The 16,433-nt window shown below is 40.9% G+C and overlaps 3 protein-coding genes across 5 annotated transcripts; 1 reads left to right on the plus strand and 2 right to left on the minus strand.

Annotated features, from left to right (window-relative positions):
- The first annotated feature begins 1,961 nt into the window (after positions 1-1,961).
- Positions 1,962-6,659, plus strand: nlrc3l1 (NLR family, CARD domain containing 3-like 1). 2 transcript variants are annotated; one of them, XM_031857345.1, is made up of 7 exons: positions 1,962-2,046; positions 2,925-3,188; positions 3,439-3,540; positions 3,733-3,810; positions 3,917-4,025; positions 4,135-4,375; positions 4,533-6,659. In XM_031857345.1, the coding sequence occupies exons 2-7, from the start codon at positions 3,016-3,018 to the stop codon at positions 6,104-6,106; spliced, it is 2,277 nt and encodes a 758-aa protein (XP_031713205.1). In that variant the 5' UTR covers positions 1,962-2,046; positions 2,925-3,015; the 3' UTR covers positions 6,107-6,659. The 2 variants fall into 2 exon arrangements, with proteins under 2 accessions (XP_031713205.1, XP_031713204.1); XM_031857344.1 differs by lacking the exon at positions 1,962-2,046 and having other exon boundaries at positions 2,071-3,188.
- On the minus strand, positions 6,083-8,326 carry LOC116388980 (interleukin-18-binding protein-like). 2 transcript variants are annotated; one of them, XM_031857347.1, is made up of 5 exons: positions 8,080-8,326; positions 7,957-7,998; positions 7,821-7,883; positions 7,573-7,699; positions 6,083-7,372 (listed from the first exon to the last, which is right to left on the minus strand). In XM_031857347.1, exons 1-5 carry the CDS (start codon positions 8,174-8,176, stop codon positions 7,210-7,212), a joined length of 492 nt encoding a protein of 163 aa, XP_031713207.1. In that variant the 5' UTR covers positions 8,177-8,326; the 3' UTR covers positions 6,083-7,209. The 2 variants fall into 2 exon arrangements, with proteins under 2 accessions (XP_031713207.1, XP_031713209.1); XM_031857349.1 differs by lacking the exon at positions 7,957-7,998.
- A 90-nt stretch (positions 8,327-8,416) lies between these two features.
- On the minus strand, positions 8,417-16,117 carry rnf121 (ring finger protein 121). The gene is made up of 9 exons (XM_031857346.1): positions 16,004-16,117; positions 14,575-14,612; positions 14,070-14,211; positions 13,378-13,532; positions 13,181-13,288; positions 11,798-11,918; positions 11,571-11,704; positions 10,559-10,660; positions 8,417-10,077 (listed from the first exon to the last, which is right to left on the minus strand). Exons 1-9 carry the CDS (start codon positions 16,100-16,102, stop codon positions 9,957-9,959), a joined length of 1,020 nt encoding a protein of 339 aa, XP_031713206.1. The 5' UTR covers positions 16,103-16,117; the 3' UTR covers positions 8,417-9,956.
- Positions 16,118-16,433: the final 316 nt, after the last annotated feature.

Raw genomic sequence — 16,433 nt, forward strand, 5'->3', positions numbered from 1 at the left:
ACATTTCCAATCTCTGTGTTTGTGTGGATATTGATGGTAGTAGGCTTTTTTGGCCAATTTCAGATTTGCCGCGGGGACTTAAGTCCATATCACAATCTTTTGTTCATTAAAACTCTGTGATAGTCTAGTTTGAAACCTTGATCCCATTTCTATGCAAACATTTAGAAAATGTCATGTTTAAATAAAAGGAACAAAACCCGCTCATGTCTGACAGCCTCAAAATGGCTTTGGCCCACTAATAAATCCAACACAATGGCTATCCTGAGAACGATTCTTTTCTTTCTCCTAAAATCCTTTGGGCACTAATCATCCCTCATACACTCCACTGTTTCCTCCTGCCGTCTTTGTCGCTGCTCACGCCTCCATCACACAAAGCGCAGTGTAGCGGTCACTAACGAGACAAGGAAGCTGACATGCGCCTCGCTTTTTTCCTTGTATTGGTAAACAGCCTTAGGGTGTAAGGCTAGTCACTGCGTGGACACTCGTACAGCGAAGACTAGGCCTACATCTCAACTGATTCTCATACCAGATCAGAAATAAATAGGCCTACACTGATGAGCGCATGCACACTTACAGAATAACTATATGATTCTTACACAGCACAAATAAATGATGAAAAGCCTTATAGGCTGCATTGCAATTTTAAACTCTCAGGGAAAAAAGCAACAAAATAGCATAACGTGATACAATTAAGAAAACTGTCAATCACCCCAGCAGTGCTAGAACTGACATTCAACATAATCAATAATCATAAATAAATAAGAAAGGAAGCCAGCAGTGCGAAGTTGAAAATATAACTTGATTCCACCTATAATTTGAAAGTAACATATACAATTATGAAACACAACCACAGGCAGCTCTAATAAAACACCAGCTGCTGCTTTTTTTTACTTTTATGAATCATATTTTGCAGTAAATGCCAACCAGAAGGACATTCGAGCATTGGCCGTGCACACAGACACTCACAGTACGCATTTGATACACAGTATCAGCATCACAGCAGTGTCATACCTTAAGATGAAAAGATTTGTCTTGTCAAGGTATATGCAATAAATATCCAATGGATTGCATTAAAAAAAAACATACATTCTCCTCATTAGCTAATGTTGAACAGATTTTGACATAGTTGAAGTGATTGTAATAAAGATATCTTTATGAATTGCCACACAGACTTCAATTACAAAGAAAGTTGAAGGAGAACTCCGCCAGTTCAACACATTGAGTCGGTTTGGGAGTGCTACTGGACATCTAAAAAAAAAAAAATTGTATAAAGCAATTTGTGGTGACAGAGTTGGTTCAAGTGATGCCAGCTGAGTCAGCGTTGGTGGGGCAGAAGACTACAGGTTTGAAAATTTAAAAAACAAGCTGGGGGTGTAGTTAGAAAGAGGTGACCTTACCTGGCCTCTGTGGCCTGCTCCTCACCTCTACGTGAGGCTAGTGACTCGGGGAAACATAATAAACTTAGCTTTAGTTGCTATCATAGGCCGCTACTGTCAGCAGTCGAGCTGTATTGTGGGTCAAATGTAGCAAGACGAGTTGAGTAAAGTAGACAAAAACTCTGGTTCAGCTAAATCGATTATGATCTTTTTTTTAAAAACTTTATTTATTTTGTTTATTGTGAGATGAACAATGTTATAAGAGTGCAATGCTGAACGCTTTAGAAGCTGTTCAAGTTCTTTTAGTCAGCAATTAGGCCTGAGTTGGCCAGCCATGCACCCTCTGTTTAGTGTTTTCACATATAGGCTACTGTTCTGAGTATTTAACATGTTTGCCATCACAAACATAGAAGGTACCAGCCAGTTTTTTCATAACAACTTCTACAACTATTGTATGACTTTCTATTCATGAGATGATGAACAGAAAGCGGGAAAAACACATTTACACGCTGTTTACACTGTTCAGCTGCGTCATAGACTGTATAAGAAGAGTGCATGTTGTTCACACTTCCGGCCTCCAGGTGGCGAGAGTGTCTGCCTTGTATTGTTTCGCTACTCAGGCGATAGGAGAAGAAGAAATGTTGATTTCCTGAAGTGAACTAAAACGAGGGTAAGTTAAGGTTATTTTTTGGCATAAACCAGAAAGTAGCAATAATGTATTTATGTAAATACCTTTGCGTTTATTTTAACGCTTTGGGCCATTATGAAAGTAATGTTATTGAGCGTAAAAAACAACAACTTGCCTTATCCCTGGGTTGAGCCCTCCTGTTGTGACAGTTTGTCGCTGGGCTGTCAACGTATTTTTCATTCCTAAATTCAGAATTAACGTTCACCTTGAATCATAAACGCATCTTAAAATCCCGTTGACATAGTCTGACACTGACATGTCACGTGTGGAGAAGTCAATTCGGAAGAGTGAAGTTTAAATAATTGGCTATAGCCATGACCAAAAGTCAAACCAGGCCATTTATGCTAGCTAAAGCTGCTTATATTAACATGATCCGTCGGTCAGACTGGACGATATATAGCCTCAGTTTAAAACATGTGAATACATGAGACATACGATGAAGGTAGACGCACTTTTCTCCAGAGCGAACCAGAGACTTACAAGCGTCTAACTTTTAATTTTAGCTTCCCAATACAGCACTTTCAAGTTAAAATGAGGAAGTGAAATGAACCCAGGGGTAATAAATCCCTCTTTAACGCCACGTATGTCCTTCAGACCTAAAGCTAGGTTATTACAGTGGTTACCGACCTGGGAGTAACATTTGAAATTGTAATTTATTTTATTTTGAAAGGACATTTCTGTTACATTGAATGTAATGTGCTTGTTACAAGTTAAATGTGGTGTTATAACGTAGTGCAGAAACTGAATAAGCATCTATCAGTATAGAAACCTGAAAATCTGGTTTGGTGTAAAGTTCCTTACTATATACTGATGGAGAATTTGAGAACTGATATATTGCATTGTCCCATGTTCTTCTGCAGGTACAGGCAGGTTAGCTCCCCGAGACCATCCCTGGGAAAACAAGAAGGGATCTCCCTAATCTTAGTTGTTTGCTTAGTTGTTTGCTATGACATGATGGACGACAGTGAATTGGAGGCGATGGCCATGCCGTCAGGCTCTTCCCTCGGGGATGCAGTGTCCGGCAGAGGACGGAGTATGTCTGATGAAGGCGACGAGCTCTTCTACATCCCTGAGAGAAGACCCTCTCTGGACCTGGGGCCGAGTCCAATGGATACCAGCCACTGGTAGGGAGATTTTTACAAGCCCTAAGGGCCCTCTCTCGCACTCACTGTAGGGTAGTGAAGCAACTACCCATATACTATCATTTGCTTTCTACAGATGGTACAGTACAAAGTGAAACAGATATTACTTACACCTTATTATGTGTAACAACAAGGGTGGTGTGGCAGCTCAGCAGTTAAATATAGGGGTAATATAGCTGATGTAATATAGCTGAATTTAATGTGATAAATGTATCTACTCTCCTTTTTTTAGGCAGTATGTGGACCAGGCCTCTTCTCCAGCTCTGGGGTACAGATCAATGACGAGTGAGGACGACTCCATCCACATGAGTGACGAAGATGGATCCCCCACAAGGTACAAACAAGACGAAGTATTCAAAGCTTAATTAAAGTCTATAAATGAATGCATTCATTCCTGCTTGTAGTATGTTCCTTTCAATATACCGCACCTTGTTGTCACTTTCTTTTTAAAGTTGGAAAACTGCAATCAATCTTGTAGTTGAATTGAAAGTAGTTTACGCCCTCTTGTCATCCTTCCTGGTTTTAGGGTTCAGCTGAACAGAGCAGATTCTTACTCTAGCTGCTACTCATTGGACAGTGACGATTGTGAAAAGATGATCCCCAAGTAAGAAACGAACCCATGTCATGATCACTTTGACATGTTAAAGTGTTTGATTACACACTGAACTGACAGTAAAATGTGTTTTTTAAATCTCTCCACTGCACACCAGGCTTAAATGCAAAGATGATACCGTCTCAGAGCTTCCTGTCAAACCTGAGTTATTCCAAGACCCAAATGAGACTAGGCATCCTTCCCTGACGGTGGCCTTCACTTTCAAGGTTAGTTTGCTTTTCCCCTCTTGTCTCCATCAGTTTTAAATAAATTATATAGAAGACATCCTCTTGTTGAAAACGGCAGCATTGAATTGAATCCTTTCTTTGGAATCAGGCTATTTCTAAAACCCTTGGGAAGCTGTCTGAGGCAGACATCAGGTACTTCAAGATGCTGCTGTGGAAGCATTACTCGCACTCATTCAACACTCATCCCCAAGGCTTGGACATGGTGGACCTTGTGGACCGCTTGCTCGAGTGTTTCAACCTGGAGTTCTCTTTGCAGATCACCAAAACCCTTCTTCAGGACATTGGGCAAACAAAGATGATTGATTACCTCGAGACTTTGTGCATCAAAAGTAAGTAGGCTCTTGTATGTCTGAATGTCTGATCATTTAATCTCCAGAAAAGGGATTGATACATTTACACAACGCAGAGGAGATAATGATCAAAGTGCGTTTGGAAGAAAGGAGAGAATCTTACATATTGAGATGCACATTTTTCTTTGTTTTCCAGATGAAGTACGTCATGATTTATGCGAGAATTTGAAGAAGAAATTCGGCGAAGTGCGTGAGGATGCTGACCCGCAGGGAGAGAGGAGACCCTTTGACGACGTCTTTACCGATCTTTACATAAGCTCAACATGTGACAATGGCCCAAATATTGAACACGAGGTCGTGACCATAGAAAAGCTCGACAGCAACCATAAAAAAGAGAAACTGCTTTCTACCAAGGACATTTTTAGCGCTGAAAGGCTGAAGCACAAACACTTTAAGTTTATGCTGGTCACAGGAGTTGCCGGGTCAGGGAAGTCTATGGCAGTCAGAAGGTTAGTCCTCGATTGGATTGAAGAGAAGTCCCACCTGCACGTGTCCTTCTTGTTTCCTTTGTCGTTCAGAGAACTCAAACAGTTTGAGAACTCTAAGATCTCCGTGGTGGAAATATTACAAACACTCTACCCAGCAACCAAGAAACTGAGGGATGAAGATTACAGTTGCGACGACGGCAAAATAATGTTCATCTTTGACGGTCTGGATGAGTACAACGGGGAGCTCGACTTTCAAAACACTTCCATCCTCAGGGACCTCAAAGATCCTACCACCCTGAACGTCATCGTGGTCAACCTCCTCAGAGAGAGGCTGCTCTTCCGCAGCCTGTTGCTGGTCTTCTCTCGGTCGCAGGTAAGGCACTGCATCCCTTACGATACGCACTACGATGAGATAGACGTGCGCGGTTTCCTCGACCCTCAAAAGGACGAGTACTTTCAGAAGAGGTTCACGGACCCGGATCAAGCAGCTCGAGTTATTGCGTACATCAACTCCTCCAAAACCCTCCGCATCATGTGCCACCTGCCCTTGTTCTGCTCACTGGTGGCAGATGAGTTCCAGCCCATTTTTAGGAATCGGGCGACGCAGGCAGAGCCACCCAGGAACATCACCTACATGTACACCAAGCTGCTGCTTGCACTCATCCGACCGCGTCGCGCATTTAGGGCTCCAAATCGTAGCCTAAACAAAGAGAGGGACTTCCTCATGAAAGTTGGAAAGTTGGCCTTCGACATGCTGGAAGGAGGCAAGTTCAAGATCTCAAAGTACGACTGGGAAGAGACTGGAGTCAATGACGAGGAGGTGGTGATTAACAGTGGCCTCTGCACACAATACATGAGGAGTCCACTTGTCTTGTGTCACGAGAAAGTCATCAGCTTTATCCACCCTACCATGCAAGAGTACCTGGCGGCCCTTTATGTGTTTCTCTACTTTACGAACCAGGGGAAGAACATTTTTGAGCAGCAGCTGAAAGACCGGTTCAAGGGGATATTCAAGGGGCACACGGCGATAGAGCTGTACAAGAGCGCCGTGGACAGCAGCCTGCGATATGACGATGGGAAATATGACATTTTCCTACGTTTCCTGCTTGGAATGGGTCTCAAGACCAACCTGGGACTCCTCGAGCCATTCTGCACGTCTACTGTAAAGTGGCCAACGGTCGTTGAAGACACTACTGCGCTCATCGAGAAGAGGATCAGAGAAAATCAGTACCCCGGCAGGAACGGCAACTTGACGCGCTGCCTGGAAGAGCTGAAGTCGTGAGCCTCAGAGACCACATCCGTTTGAGCAGACTCTTTTAAAACGCTGATCTATGTGCAAAATTAAATTTTGATTCAAAATAACCATCAAGGCTTCCAATGAACTCCAGATGGAGGAAAACTGTTCGACATGTGCCTGACGGAGAAACACGGTTCTCTCCTATTCAACCAACATATACACTAATGAAGCTAATCGCTACTTAAGTTACACGGATGTACCAAAGACGTGGAGACAGAATCTTTCAAGAGAATGCAGATTCAAGGTGTGTTAAAGACGCTTAACAATAATAAGGGGCCTTATTTTGAGAGTTCCATTTTTTTTCCTGTTTTTATACAATCAAATATTTTTTTGTGATCATTATTCATTTGTTAATTGTGTTGCCAGCTTGTGCTTGATATTGTTTATCATTTATGTGTGTAATGCAGTATATTCACATTGAAGAGCTGAGAATCCTACATAGCTAAAAAGTATCGCTACTCTAATTTCTCTCATCGCTGAAAGTACCGGTTGCTGATAACCGTTGAAAACAACTAACAATAAATCTTGAGGGAAACAACCACAGGATTCCATCATACTTTGTCTCATCGTGGAGCATATTTTTATACGTTTCAAAAGTTTACACATATAAGATGGCAGACACTGGAATGATACACAAACATAGTAAATACCCTAGAAATAAAATATTCTATATTTATTCTTTAGTCATCTAAAATACATTAATTTAAGGTGCATTCAGTTCAACATTAAATGTTGCCTCTGGACATTGTTTCCTTGGATAAGGAGGACTATCCTCAAAATGCTGCGTCAAATTTATATTAGGAGAAAGAAACAATGTGCTCCAGTTTGTGTTTGCTTTCGCCTATAAAGTGCTTCCTTCCCAGAGTATCACAATGAGTCACTTTTGGCATCATTGATGGGAAACAATCTGAGAAGAAACAACGTACTACTCTGGAACCAAACGCACCTCAAGTTTGTTACATTTCTTCATTTGATTGGCACAGTTCTCCCATGAAACAGTACAATGATAGTACATTCACAGATCCATTTGATTCTTGTAAAATATGAGTTAATTGGCAAGTGAAACGTGGCACAGAGCATCCCACAATTCAGTGTCTTCTCCTTTTTCCTCTTGCCACTAACACTATGTTCTTTTGGACCATTCCGGAGGCGTTCGTCACAACGCAGGTGAAGGTGGATTTGAGGTCCTCCGACGTGACATTCTTCAACATCAAACTCCTCTGTAGGATCGCACCGTTATCCAAAGTCGATCTAAAACAGACACGGGTCGTCACAGCTCGGCTGCAGGTCGGTTCCGGGATGTTACATCAATCATTGCTTTGTCCTGCTTTCTAACAGCAGAACTTTGAAAGGAAATGCACTCAAATTGTGTGTTGATAAATGCACTTAAATGGCTAAAACTATGCTCTGTTAGGGTGACTTCCATGAAAGTAAAAACTCTTAATACTCACTCCTCTGACTCTAATATTCTGCCGCTGCTGAGCAGGTCTTCGGGGAAAGAGCCGTTGACGAGCCAGTAGATGAGCGTCACATCCTTACAGTTTGTAAACGCTTCACAGTGAAGAAACAGCTGCTCCCCTGTGAGTCAGAATACAACCAGACCCATCACACACAAAGAGCTTCACGAAATAATACCCAAGAACAGATTCTGTCAGCTGTCAATACCAAAACACATGGTGGTGATGTGCACAAGTGTTACCTGGATGAGCTTTCACTTTGACGCGATGTGGCCCGATGATCTTTGGAGATTCATCCTGAGGAACTGAAGAGCAAATTTAAGTTAGCAAAAAACCATTACATTAAAATAAATCAGTCACCCACAACATGTACTGTACCTGGAAATCCATCTGCAACCAGCAGACACAGATATCCGAAAGCTGGTGCAGAGATACAACATATTCACAACCAATCCCACAGTACAGTGAAAATGACTGTTTGGTATTACCGAGTATCATTACCTTTGACAACCGAAGACGGCTTCATATCGACTCGTCCAGTGAGAGCTTTCTGCCGTTGACTGCTGTTTGGATCCACTATATATACACACACAAACATAATTCACTTCCCTACGCCCACTCAAATTTAGTACGTGGGGGTTTCCTCAAAACTAGTCTGTGCATGTTCGTTGACACACACTGGTTACTTAAATCAAACATGCTGACTAATTTACAGCTCTGTCTTGTGATTCAAATTCTCTCTCTCCCTCTATATGTACATATATATGTCATTCAGTGGACAACAACTTGACTTTAAGTGAAAAATAAACCTCAAGGATGCAAAGAAAGATACAGACGATCCAAACCATGTGACATTTATTAACCGATCAACAAAACAAAATGATCATGTTAGCCTCGTTGTACAGTCCCTTTTCTGTTTGAGTTGGCATGTGTACCTGCACACAAAAAAAATACAACCACCTTTCAGCATCTTTGGTTAGAAAAGACATATAAAGGGGGCCTTGGGGCCTTGGCTTGAACAGATCATATGAAAATAAGACTGGAATCATCAACGCTCACCGAGTTAAAGGATCATTCTACAATGTTTTTGTTTACCTCTTCCAACCATTTGTAGTTTGAACAGTCAATAGTTTTAGTTAAGTTACTAACTGGTGTATCAGCTTTGGTTTGTGCTTCCTGGTTCGCCCCAATTTCAGAACAGTTTATGTTCACCAATATTTAATAACTATATATTTTTTTACTTACGTCTAGTGGTATTTAGCCTATGCAGATAGTTTGGGTTTTAGAAGGCAGGCTTTGGGACATCTCTGCGATTTCAGCCACCACCACAATATAACAAAGGTGAGTTCAATCTAGTTAGTAGTGCTCAGCATTAAAAAATTACCTTTAAAAAAAAAACAGCAACATGTCACTCCAGGCATCTAGAATAATCTACAGAACACACACGTTTTACAGGAACCATTTCTTTTGTAGAAAGTAGTTCCCAAGAAGAAAAGCTGCCGAAAACCCAGAACTATCAACAAGGCAAGATACAACCACAGGCGAGTTGTTTTTTGTGGACTTACAATTTAAATACAAACGGTGAACTGTGGGAATGAAAACAGAAGAGCTCGTTTGGACAGTGACATTCCTCCACTCATAGAAACTTAGTGACACAGATATAGCACAAGGGTCAAAGTAAATCTGTTGGTATAGAAGAGTCCACGAAGACAGTGAGGTCATTTTGAAATCCTGTAACAGTTCCTTTTTATCAACTGCTCTATGAGGAATTCTCTGTTCAACTACAAATAGCACTTTTTTTTTTTCCCCCATGACGACGATGCATGACTGGCTGCACATAGGAAACTCACTGTTGTCACTTGAGTCCGTACGAGTGATTACATAAGATACACAGCGGCAAGATGTACCCCATCTGTGGACACTGTAAATGTACTTTGGAGGCCCAGGGAGCAATTACTTGCGTTGATTTCCATTCAATCTTTATTACTCGTGTGCGAGAGTCATCAGACATGAGGATGAAAACCTCCAGCATGACCGTTGAACTAATAATTAACAAACACTTAAGACATAAATCAGTAAAAAGCACCTCTCTAATGATTTTTAGAACCACTTTACTAGGCCAGAAGTTGCACAAACCAATCATCAAGGTGTAACGCTGTGTGAAGCAAATCCTGGGAAATTGATAAGACATCCAAATTCAGGTTACCAATAAAATTCAAAAGAACTGTAAATACAGAGAGTATGTGCCTATAAATATATACAAAAAAAGTATAGACAATTTTAATTGGTGTTTTAGTTCGATGTTAGGCACTCAGTCTTTTGAGCCAGTGCATATCATCTCCGTATGGGGTGTGTGTCCATGTTGTGACAGTCGCAGGTCACTCCAGACCGAGGACGTAGTTGATGCCTTGCACAAATCCAATAATAACAGGCTGCCAGGCCACCAAGTACCGGAGCCAGTCTAAAAGTTGTCCATACATGACGTGTGGCCTCTCCCAACTGAAACAAAATGGGTTAAGGACTCAACAGCAATCAATACCTGTTAATAAAAGGGTGCCAATACAAAAAGCCTTCATAAACATGCAGCTGATGGCACACGGCCAAGAGGAGGTAGAAGCCACTTTCAGGGTTTTTACATAGAGTGGCACCGTTGTCTGAAGCGTAAACTCTGAGCCACAAAAAGGAACAGGAACTTGGTGCACAACTTATAAATGTTCCATATCTCGTTCCAACTAGTCTACAATGACTACAAAACTCCCTCCCGTTACAAGAAAGATGTCTCCTGTAACTTGGCATGACTAGGGTTCCTGAACGCTGGCCCAATTTAAATGAGTTCTATCCTCTATTCAGTCTATACGTGCACATTACTATATGCGATTTCTAAAATTACAACAATTAACTCAGGAATCGTTAAGATACTCACAAACAAACAGTGAGATAATGCAGCACAGAAACAAGATAAAATGATTAAAAAGGATACGGGTTACTGAACATCCTCTTCAGATCCACCTTCTCTTTGCAGTACGGGCACATCTGCTTCTTTCCGACGATGCACCAGCCCCTTATGCAAAACTCATGGAACCTGGATGTGGAGTTAAGGCTCGGCACTGTATTGTAGAGCATCAGTTCAAATGCTGGCTTAAATGGCATTGCTTTGAAAACACGTACTTTTGGGCAGCATTTGAAATGTGAAAATGTATTAATATAGTAGCCATTGTGCATCAACCTGTTTGATCGTTAATATGCAAAAAAATTAAATGGAAAAAAAAAAAAGCAGGAAAACTATATTAGCACCTTCTAAGGACAGAAAGAAAACAGGAACTGACCAAGCAAACAAGGCACTTATTTGCAAATTATGCTTTTTCTTGCATTTCTTTGTATAATATTCTATTATATCTTATATTATTAGTAAGTTGCTTTCTAAAGCTAGGCACAAAAGCCTTTCACTACAGCTACTGAAATGCATGTGACAAATAAACAGGATTTGATTTGAAATTCAACTTTCATGGAATAACTTAAATCCAAGCTGCGAATAACTTAAATCCAGCTGCGAAATGACCAACCTGCGGCCTACAATATCCTACTGAAATATATTTTTCCTATCAGCCTTTAATTGGCATATCAGCCAATTATAGCAGCCTGCAAATGTATGATTTGGGCTCTATATAGTTCTCACTCGCAGCATGAAATTCTCTATGCTAATCTGTAAACGGTTGTATGTTATTTACAGTGGACACGCCCAGCAGGAGACTACCATGGGGAAGTAATACAAATTTAGATGAACAGTCTGACATAAAGGTCAAGTTAGATAACGCCTGCCAATTCCCCTTTAAGCAGCTAATACAGTACACAATACAGTTCCGACACAAACGAACAAAGATGACTACGCATTTTATAGACATGCAATACTCGTTTAGCTCAACTTCTCTTTCACTGATAAAAAAAAAAGATAGCATCATAAAAATATGTCTACGTCCCACAGGGAAGGATACACATGGTTGCAGGATAACCTATACGTGTTCTCTATAATCCCCTCCTCACTGACATCGACAAGGATGGGCTGACCGCACACAGCACAGATATTGTCAGAGAGGTGCTTGGTTGGCATGCCAGATGCACTGTAATACTGAAACAAAACAGAAAAAGAGATATCAGCCCAAATTACATATTTTACAGCAGTTATCTCCAAAGAAACAGGGTCTGCAATCTGTCTACTTACCCCAACAGTTGAAGCCATGAAGTCTGCACACATCTCTGCAAAGTCCCTCCCCAGGACCCCGTAGTACAGCCCGTAGAACAGCAGTGAAACGCCAAAGTCCATCGCGTCCTCTGGTTTTATCCTGGACAGAAATGGCACTGAATGAAGGGATCCGGCCTCAGGTGATATGTCTGCTTTATATTTTCAGTGTACAGTAAAAAATTACATTTTTGGAAGATACCATTCATTCGCTTTAAGTTCTTGAATGTTGGTGTAAAGCTAAAATATTTTGAATCAACCAAAACACCTTTTTACACATTTGTCTGTGCATATAAAAGCTAAAAAAAAAAAATCTGTTTTGATGATCAGCTGTTGCAGGAAATTGAGAAATCTAAATGCAAGGAAGTATTCAAGTTAGGGGGCATTTCCATGTAGGAAGTGGAAAATTGTTGGACCATCGAATAGGAAGCGTTTCGCTACTTTCCTGTTAGTCCATTTTGGATTATGATCAGGAAAGGTCCTCATTTTGAATTAACTGTGAAAAATTGTGCATACGTATATACCTCTTCATTTAGTTTGAAAACCGTCAATATAGAATCCGTTTTTAACCAATTAGAAGGTGCAGCTTCACTAAACTAATGCAGCTAAAATAGACTTTGTTAGTTTCTTTGTCAGTAAATGAATAACCGCCTAGTAGCTACATAACCTGTAAACACAGCCCTGAGGCTTCAGTGAGAGTACTACCATATTAGGCTTTTTTTTAACACTTCCTGTGTCAGCATAAAACATAAAGCTCTAATTCCTCTGACCATTGGGAACAAAGAAAATAGACATTTGCCCTTTCCTTGTCTAAAGGGAAGTTTCTATGATAGCTACGCATGTTTGTATGTCATTGAGAATGACAGCATGTTACAGTGACGATGTGTTTTAAACTTATCATACTTTACTTCTCATACAACCAGTTTACCTTTAAACACGTACACCTAAGCTCAGCCTTTATGTAAACACCATGAAACAGGCAGTCAAAGAGTGTCATTTCTTCTTTTTAGTCTAATTCTATCATCCTGGTACGTGCTGGATCATAGCAGTGCTTTCGTGGTTAAAAAGACAATACTTCTAATAGAGAATGAAACGAGTAAAGCACTTATCAATTAGGGATTCAGATAACTGGTGGATGTTGCAGGAGCAGTGATGATCAAAAGGGATATTAAAGATAAGCAGGAAGGAAGAAACTGAACTTTATACATCCTAAAATGGCAAGATGGAAACGATGACTACTCCCGTCAACAGCAGCCTGCAGTTTTGAAGGGTTATAGTTTCAATGGTGTAAGTCAATATCCACCGAAATGTTTGGTTATGGTTCATTTAGCGCCACTGAAATAACATGGAACGAACAATACATACCTGAATATTAGGTTTATACCAAAAAGTGTAAACATGACGACACTATAGCCAACTATTCCCGTGGCATAGCTGATCTTGTAGAGGAGGAGGAACCACTTATACACCAACCTACAGTCGCCAAAGAGAAGGAATATGTGAAGAGTGTGTCATGGATAGTTCAATTTACAGCTCTGGATTATGTGTAAACGACGTTATACCTCGGCGTGGTGCAGGCTAGTGGCTTGCGAGTGGCACGGAAAGAGATGTACGCTGTGATGACAGAGAAGATAAACCACGTGGTCAGGAACCTCCACCAGTGCAGTTTGGTAGTAAAGTAGAGAGGAACTACCCACATCTGGAACAGAGTCACCAGCTACAAGACAGCAGAGCACACACACGTTAGAACAGCTGTTCACAAAGACAACATTGGTGGGCTGCAGAGCGCCATCTTGTGGGCTGCGGCGCTACTGATGAGGAAATATGACCCTGAATACAATGAAGTTTGATTCATCATGGCAGGCAGTTATGGGTGAGGGTAAGCAGATGATGTATTTTGGTCATTACAGCCGACACATTCATAGCCCACCATATTTTTTCACCTATTCTTATTAAATCCTATATTTTTCTTTGGAAGGTGATCCTCGGAAATGTTTAAACAATCACAAGTGGACGCTATTGGCACCATTTCATATTTGGATAGATTGGGACAAGAAGGAAAAAAAACAAATTCATCCTGAATTGAGGAAATGAGTATTGATATCCATTTATACGATACACCATGTGTTGACTCACGGACAGAAAACAAACACTGTGCTAGTGTGTGTTCCCCCCCCTTAATTATGAGTCTTTACATGATGGCATTTCCAAACTTCACATAGACATCTCAAACAAGTGGATTTATGTGTCTTACATTGTATGACTTTGGATGTCTCTGTTTCCATTGCACGAGGACTAGCTGTGCGACGACAAGTGTGACGATGAGGATCAGCACCATCTCTGCGTGCATGGCCTCGTGACCTTTGTGTTTGGCATGCATTTTTGCATGCTCCACCCTGTGGAAACAAAAAAATATACTCAACTAATGTTACGTATCTAGGAGCAGTTTGTTGTTTTTTTCCCACAACAATGCAGGAGGGTGTGCCCTTAAAGGTGTAATGGTAATCTGAACTGGTTGAAACATGTCAACTTTAATACCTAAAGTTCTCGATTGGGATATAAAGAGTTATTTTCTTTACCAAAAACCTTGTGTATTAACAAATGAAAATGCCTGCAAATGTTACTCTGCAAAAACTGAATTTTGTTGTACAGATTAATGGTCCATCTATTCAAATGCATCTCAGAGAGAAAATAATCATATTATAATACGTTACAAAAATAAATGCATCATCCATTAAAGGTGTGGCAAAGATACGAACCTCCACTTTTCTTCTGGTGAAAGCTTGGACACATCAAACTAAAGAAAGGAAATGAGACAAAATAATGACCATTACAACACAGAAACAATAATATAATAACACCAAACCATTGTGTCGAGCGTCACCTCTCGCCCAATTCTAAACCCCTATTCCTTACATTGCTTACCAATTACACAGCATTATGTAATAACTAACTGAATTGAAACATTTAAGTTTTGAGCAGCGATACAAGATGGGTGTGCGTCACAGCTGCGTCGTACACACAACCCTCCCAAATATCTATATTTACCAGTTAAGTTATCAGAACTCACCACATGCATTTAGCAGGTCAGTCCCTCCCAAGAAGTTGGGCTTGTTTGGCTACTTTAACCTGAATGAAATGAACAGCTGCCAGCCATAACCGATGCAATGTTCTCTTGTTATTAAAGCTGCCTATCTGCCAAAACAGGTATCCAGCTACAGGTTCACAACTATTTCTTATTCAAATCACACATCCTGCTGCTACGTGTGAGGCAAGTTCCTGTTTGAGTCATCATTTGCCTCTTTTTAAAATTTCAACATATGCAAAAGTCTCTTTACACTTGATTGACAAATACTTATTTGAGTACTTGTAGGCACTCTAACCACTTTACACAACAAGAGGCAAAACAACATCAATCATCAAGACACATCAAGTTCACTAGTTACAGTTTTCCATTCAAACCCTTAAACAAGTGAACCCAACATTAGGATGTGATGTGTAATTTGTCAGCCTATTGTGACGCCAGCCAGGTAACTACACCTACTCATGACCGACTGTCATAACTTTTAATTCGTTTCAGTTCACTTTATGGAGTTTCTTTTACACTGACATCAGTTTAACATCCAGGTTTGGTTTGACCAGAAGATTGAAACCCCGCAGGGAGTGGTTTGGTGCCCCCCCCTGTCTTGACACCGATACAAACCTCTTGGCCCTTAGCACAGACACGGCACCACGTGACCTTTGACCCTGTCAGCCACATCAGCTTTATTTGTGGAGCTCATTTCAGAGCGTAGCAGTGAATATACGGGTGTGAAAAATATCTAAATAAATGCTAACTTTATTTTCAAACAACAGCGCCTGAGCTACTTTGAACAAATTAAAGCTACGAAGTTGAGTTGCAGGATTTGAACGTTAGCCGGCTAGCTAGCTTAGGATAGCTAACGCTCTCGGGGCGTTACTCGCTTGCACTGCTGTTTTTGTCGAACAAAGCACCCTCAGTTACGTACCATGGACAACACATTGATATCTAGACGCCATGCATGTGCTTGGTTACAGATCGCTGAACAGTAGCTAGCTGCTTACGTTACGCTAAACCCGGGAATAAACCCTGCAGCTAGAACTCCAGTATTAAGTCACTGTCGTCTCTTGAATCTGTCACAATGCCTCGCTGTAGCTTACAGCTCTCACCTGGTGCGGTTCATCGTGATGCTGTAACCCATGGTTGTGGTGTTGTAACCCATGGTCGTGCTCTACACCATCAACCTCCACCTCAAACACTCCGGCCATCTTCGGAGTGCTGCTTTACCGTTCCGGGCCATTAGCATTAGCAACAAACCTAAGAGGTTCACATCCGGTCTTCTTTAGGTTTTCTTTCTTCAAAATAAAACTCGGGAATAATGTAGTAATAGTAAAGCTGTGACTTTCTGTATTTGTTAGTCGATGTGTCTCGTCAAGCTATAACTTGCAAGTTGTAATTAGTGTTGGATAGTCATAAATAATCAGATTTTTACAAAACCTGAATACATCAAACTGTACTTGTGAGGGGGTTAAACAAATGAATATCAATATCAGTGCGATGAGTATGCTACTCATGCTGTCCTATTTGCTGTGTTTATTG

Source organism: Anarrhichthys ocellatus, unplaced genomic scaffold (genome assembly GCF_004355925.1).
Source record: "Anarrhichthys ocellatus isolate YVR2014 unplaced genomic scaffold, GSC_Weel_1.0 scaffold18, whole genome shotgun sequence".
NCBI lineage: Eukaryota > Metazoa > Chordata > Actinopteri > Perciformes > Anarhichadidae > Anarrhichthys > Anarrhichthys ocellatus.

What these genes read in the sequence shown, in the direction of transcription:
- nlrc3l1 (XM_031857344.1), top strand. Translation starts at nt 2,875, where the DNA reads ATGGAGAATTTGAGAACTGATATATTGCATTGTCCCATGTTCTTCTGC. An exon ending in CCAATGGATACCAGCCACTG is followed by an intron (nt 3,189 to 3,438) that starts GTAGGGAGATTT and finishes TCCTTTTTTTAG; the next exon opens with GCAGTATGTGGACCAGGCCT. An exon ending in GAAGATGGATCCCCCACAAG is followed by an intron (nt 3,541 to 3,732) that starts GTACAAACAAGA and finishes TCCTGGTTTTAG; the next exon opens with GGTTCAGCTGAACAGAGCAG.
- LOC116388980 (XM_031857347.1), bottom strand. Translation starts at nt 8,176, where the DNA reads ATGTTTGTGTGTGTATATATAGTGGATCCAAACAGCAGTCAACGGCAG. An exon ending in GGTTGCAGATGGATTTCCAG is followed by an intron (nt 7,884 to 7,956) that starts GTACAGTACATG and finishes TTTGCTCTTCAG; the next exon opens with TTCCTCAGGATGAATCTCCA. An exon ending in AGAATATTAGAGTCAGAGGA is followed by an intron (nt 7,373 to 7,572) that starts GTGAGTATTAAG and finishes TGTCTGTTTTAG; the next exon opens with ATCGACTTTGGATAACGGTG.
- rnf121 (XM_031857346.1), bottom strand. Translation starts at nt 16,102, where the DNA reads ATGGCCGGAGTGTTTGAGGTGGAGGTTGATGGTGTAGAGCACGACCAT. An exon ending in ATCACGATGAACCGCACCAG is followed by an intron (nt 14,613 to 16,003) that starts GTGAGAGCTGTA and finishes TCCTTTCTTTAG; the next exon opens with TTTGATGTGTCCAAGCTTTC. An exon ending in TCATGGCTTCAACTGTTGGG is followed by an intron (nt 11,705 to 11,797) that starts GTAAGTAGACAG and finishes GTTTTGTTTCAG; the next exon opens with TATTACAGTGCATCTGGCAT.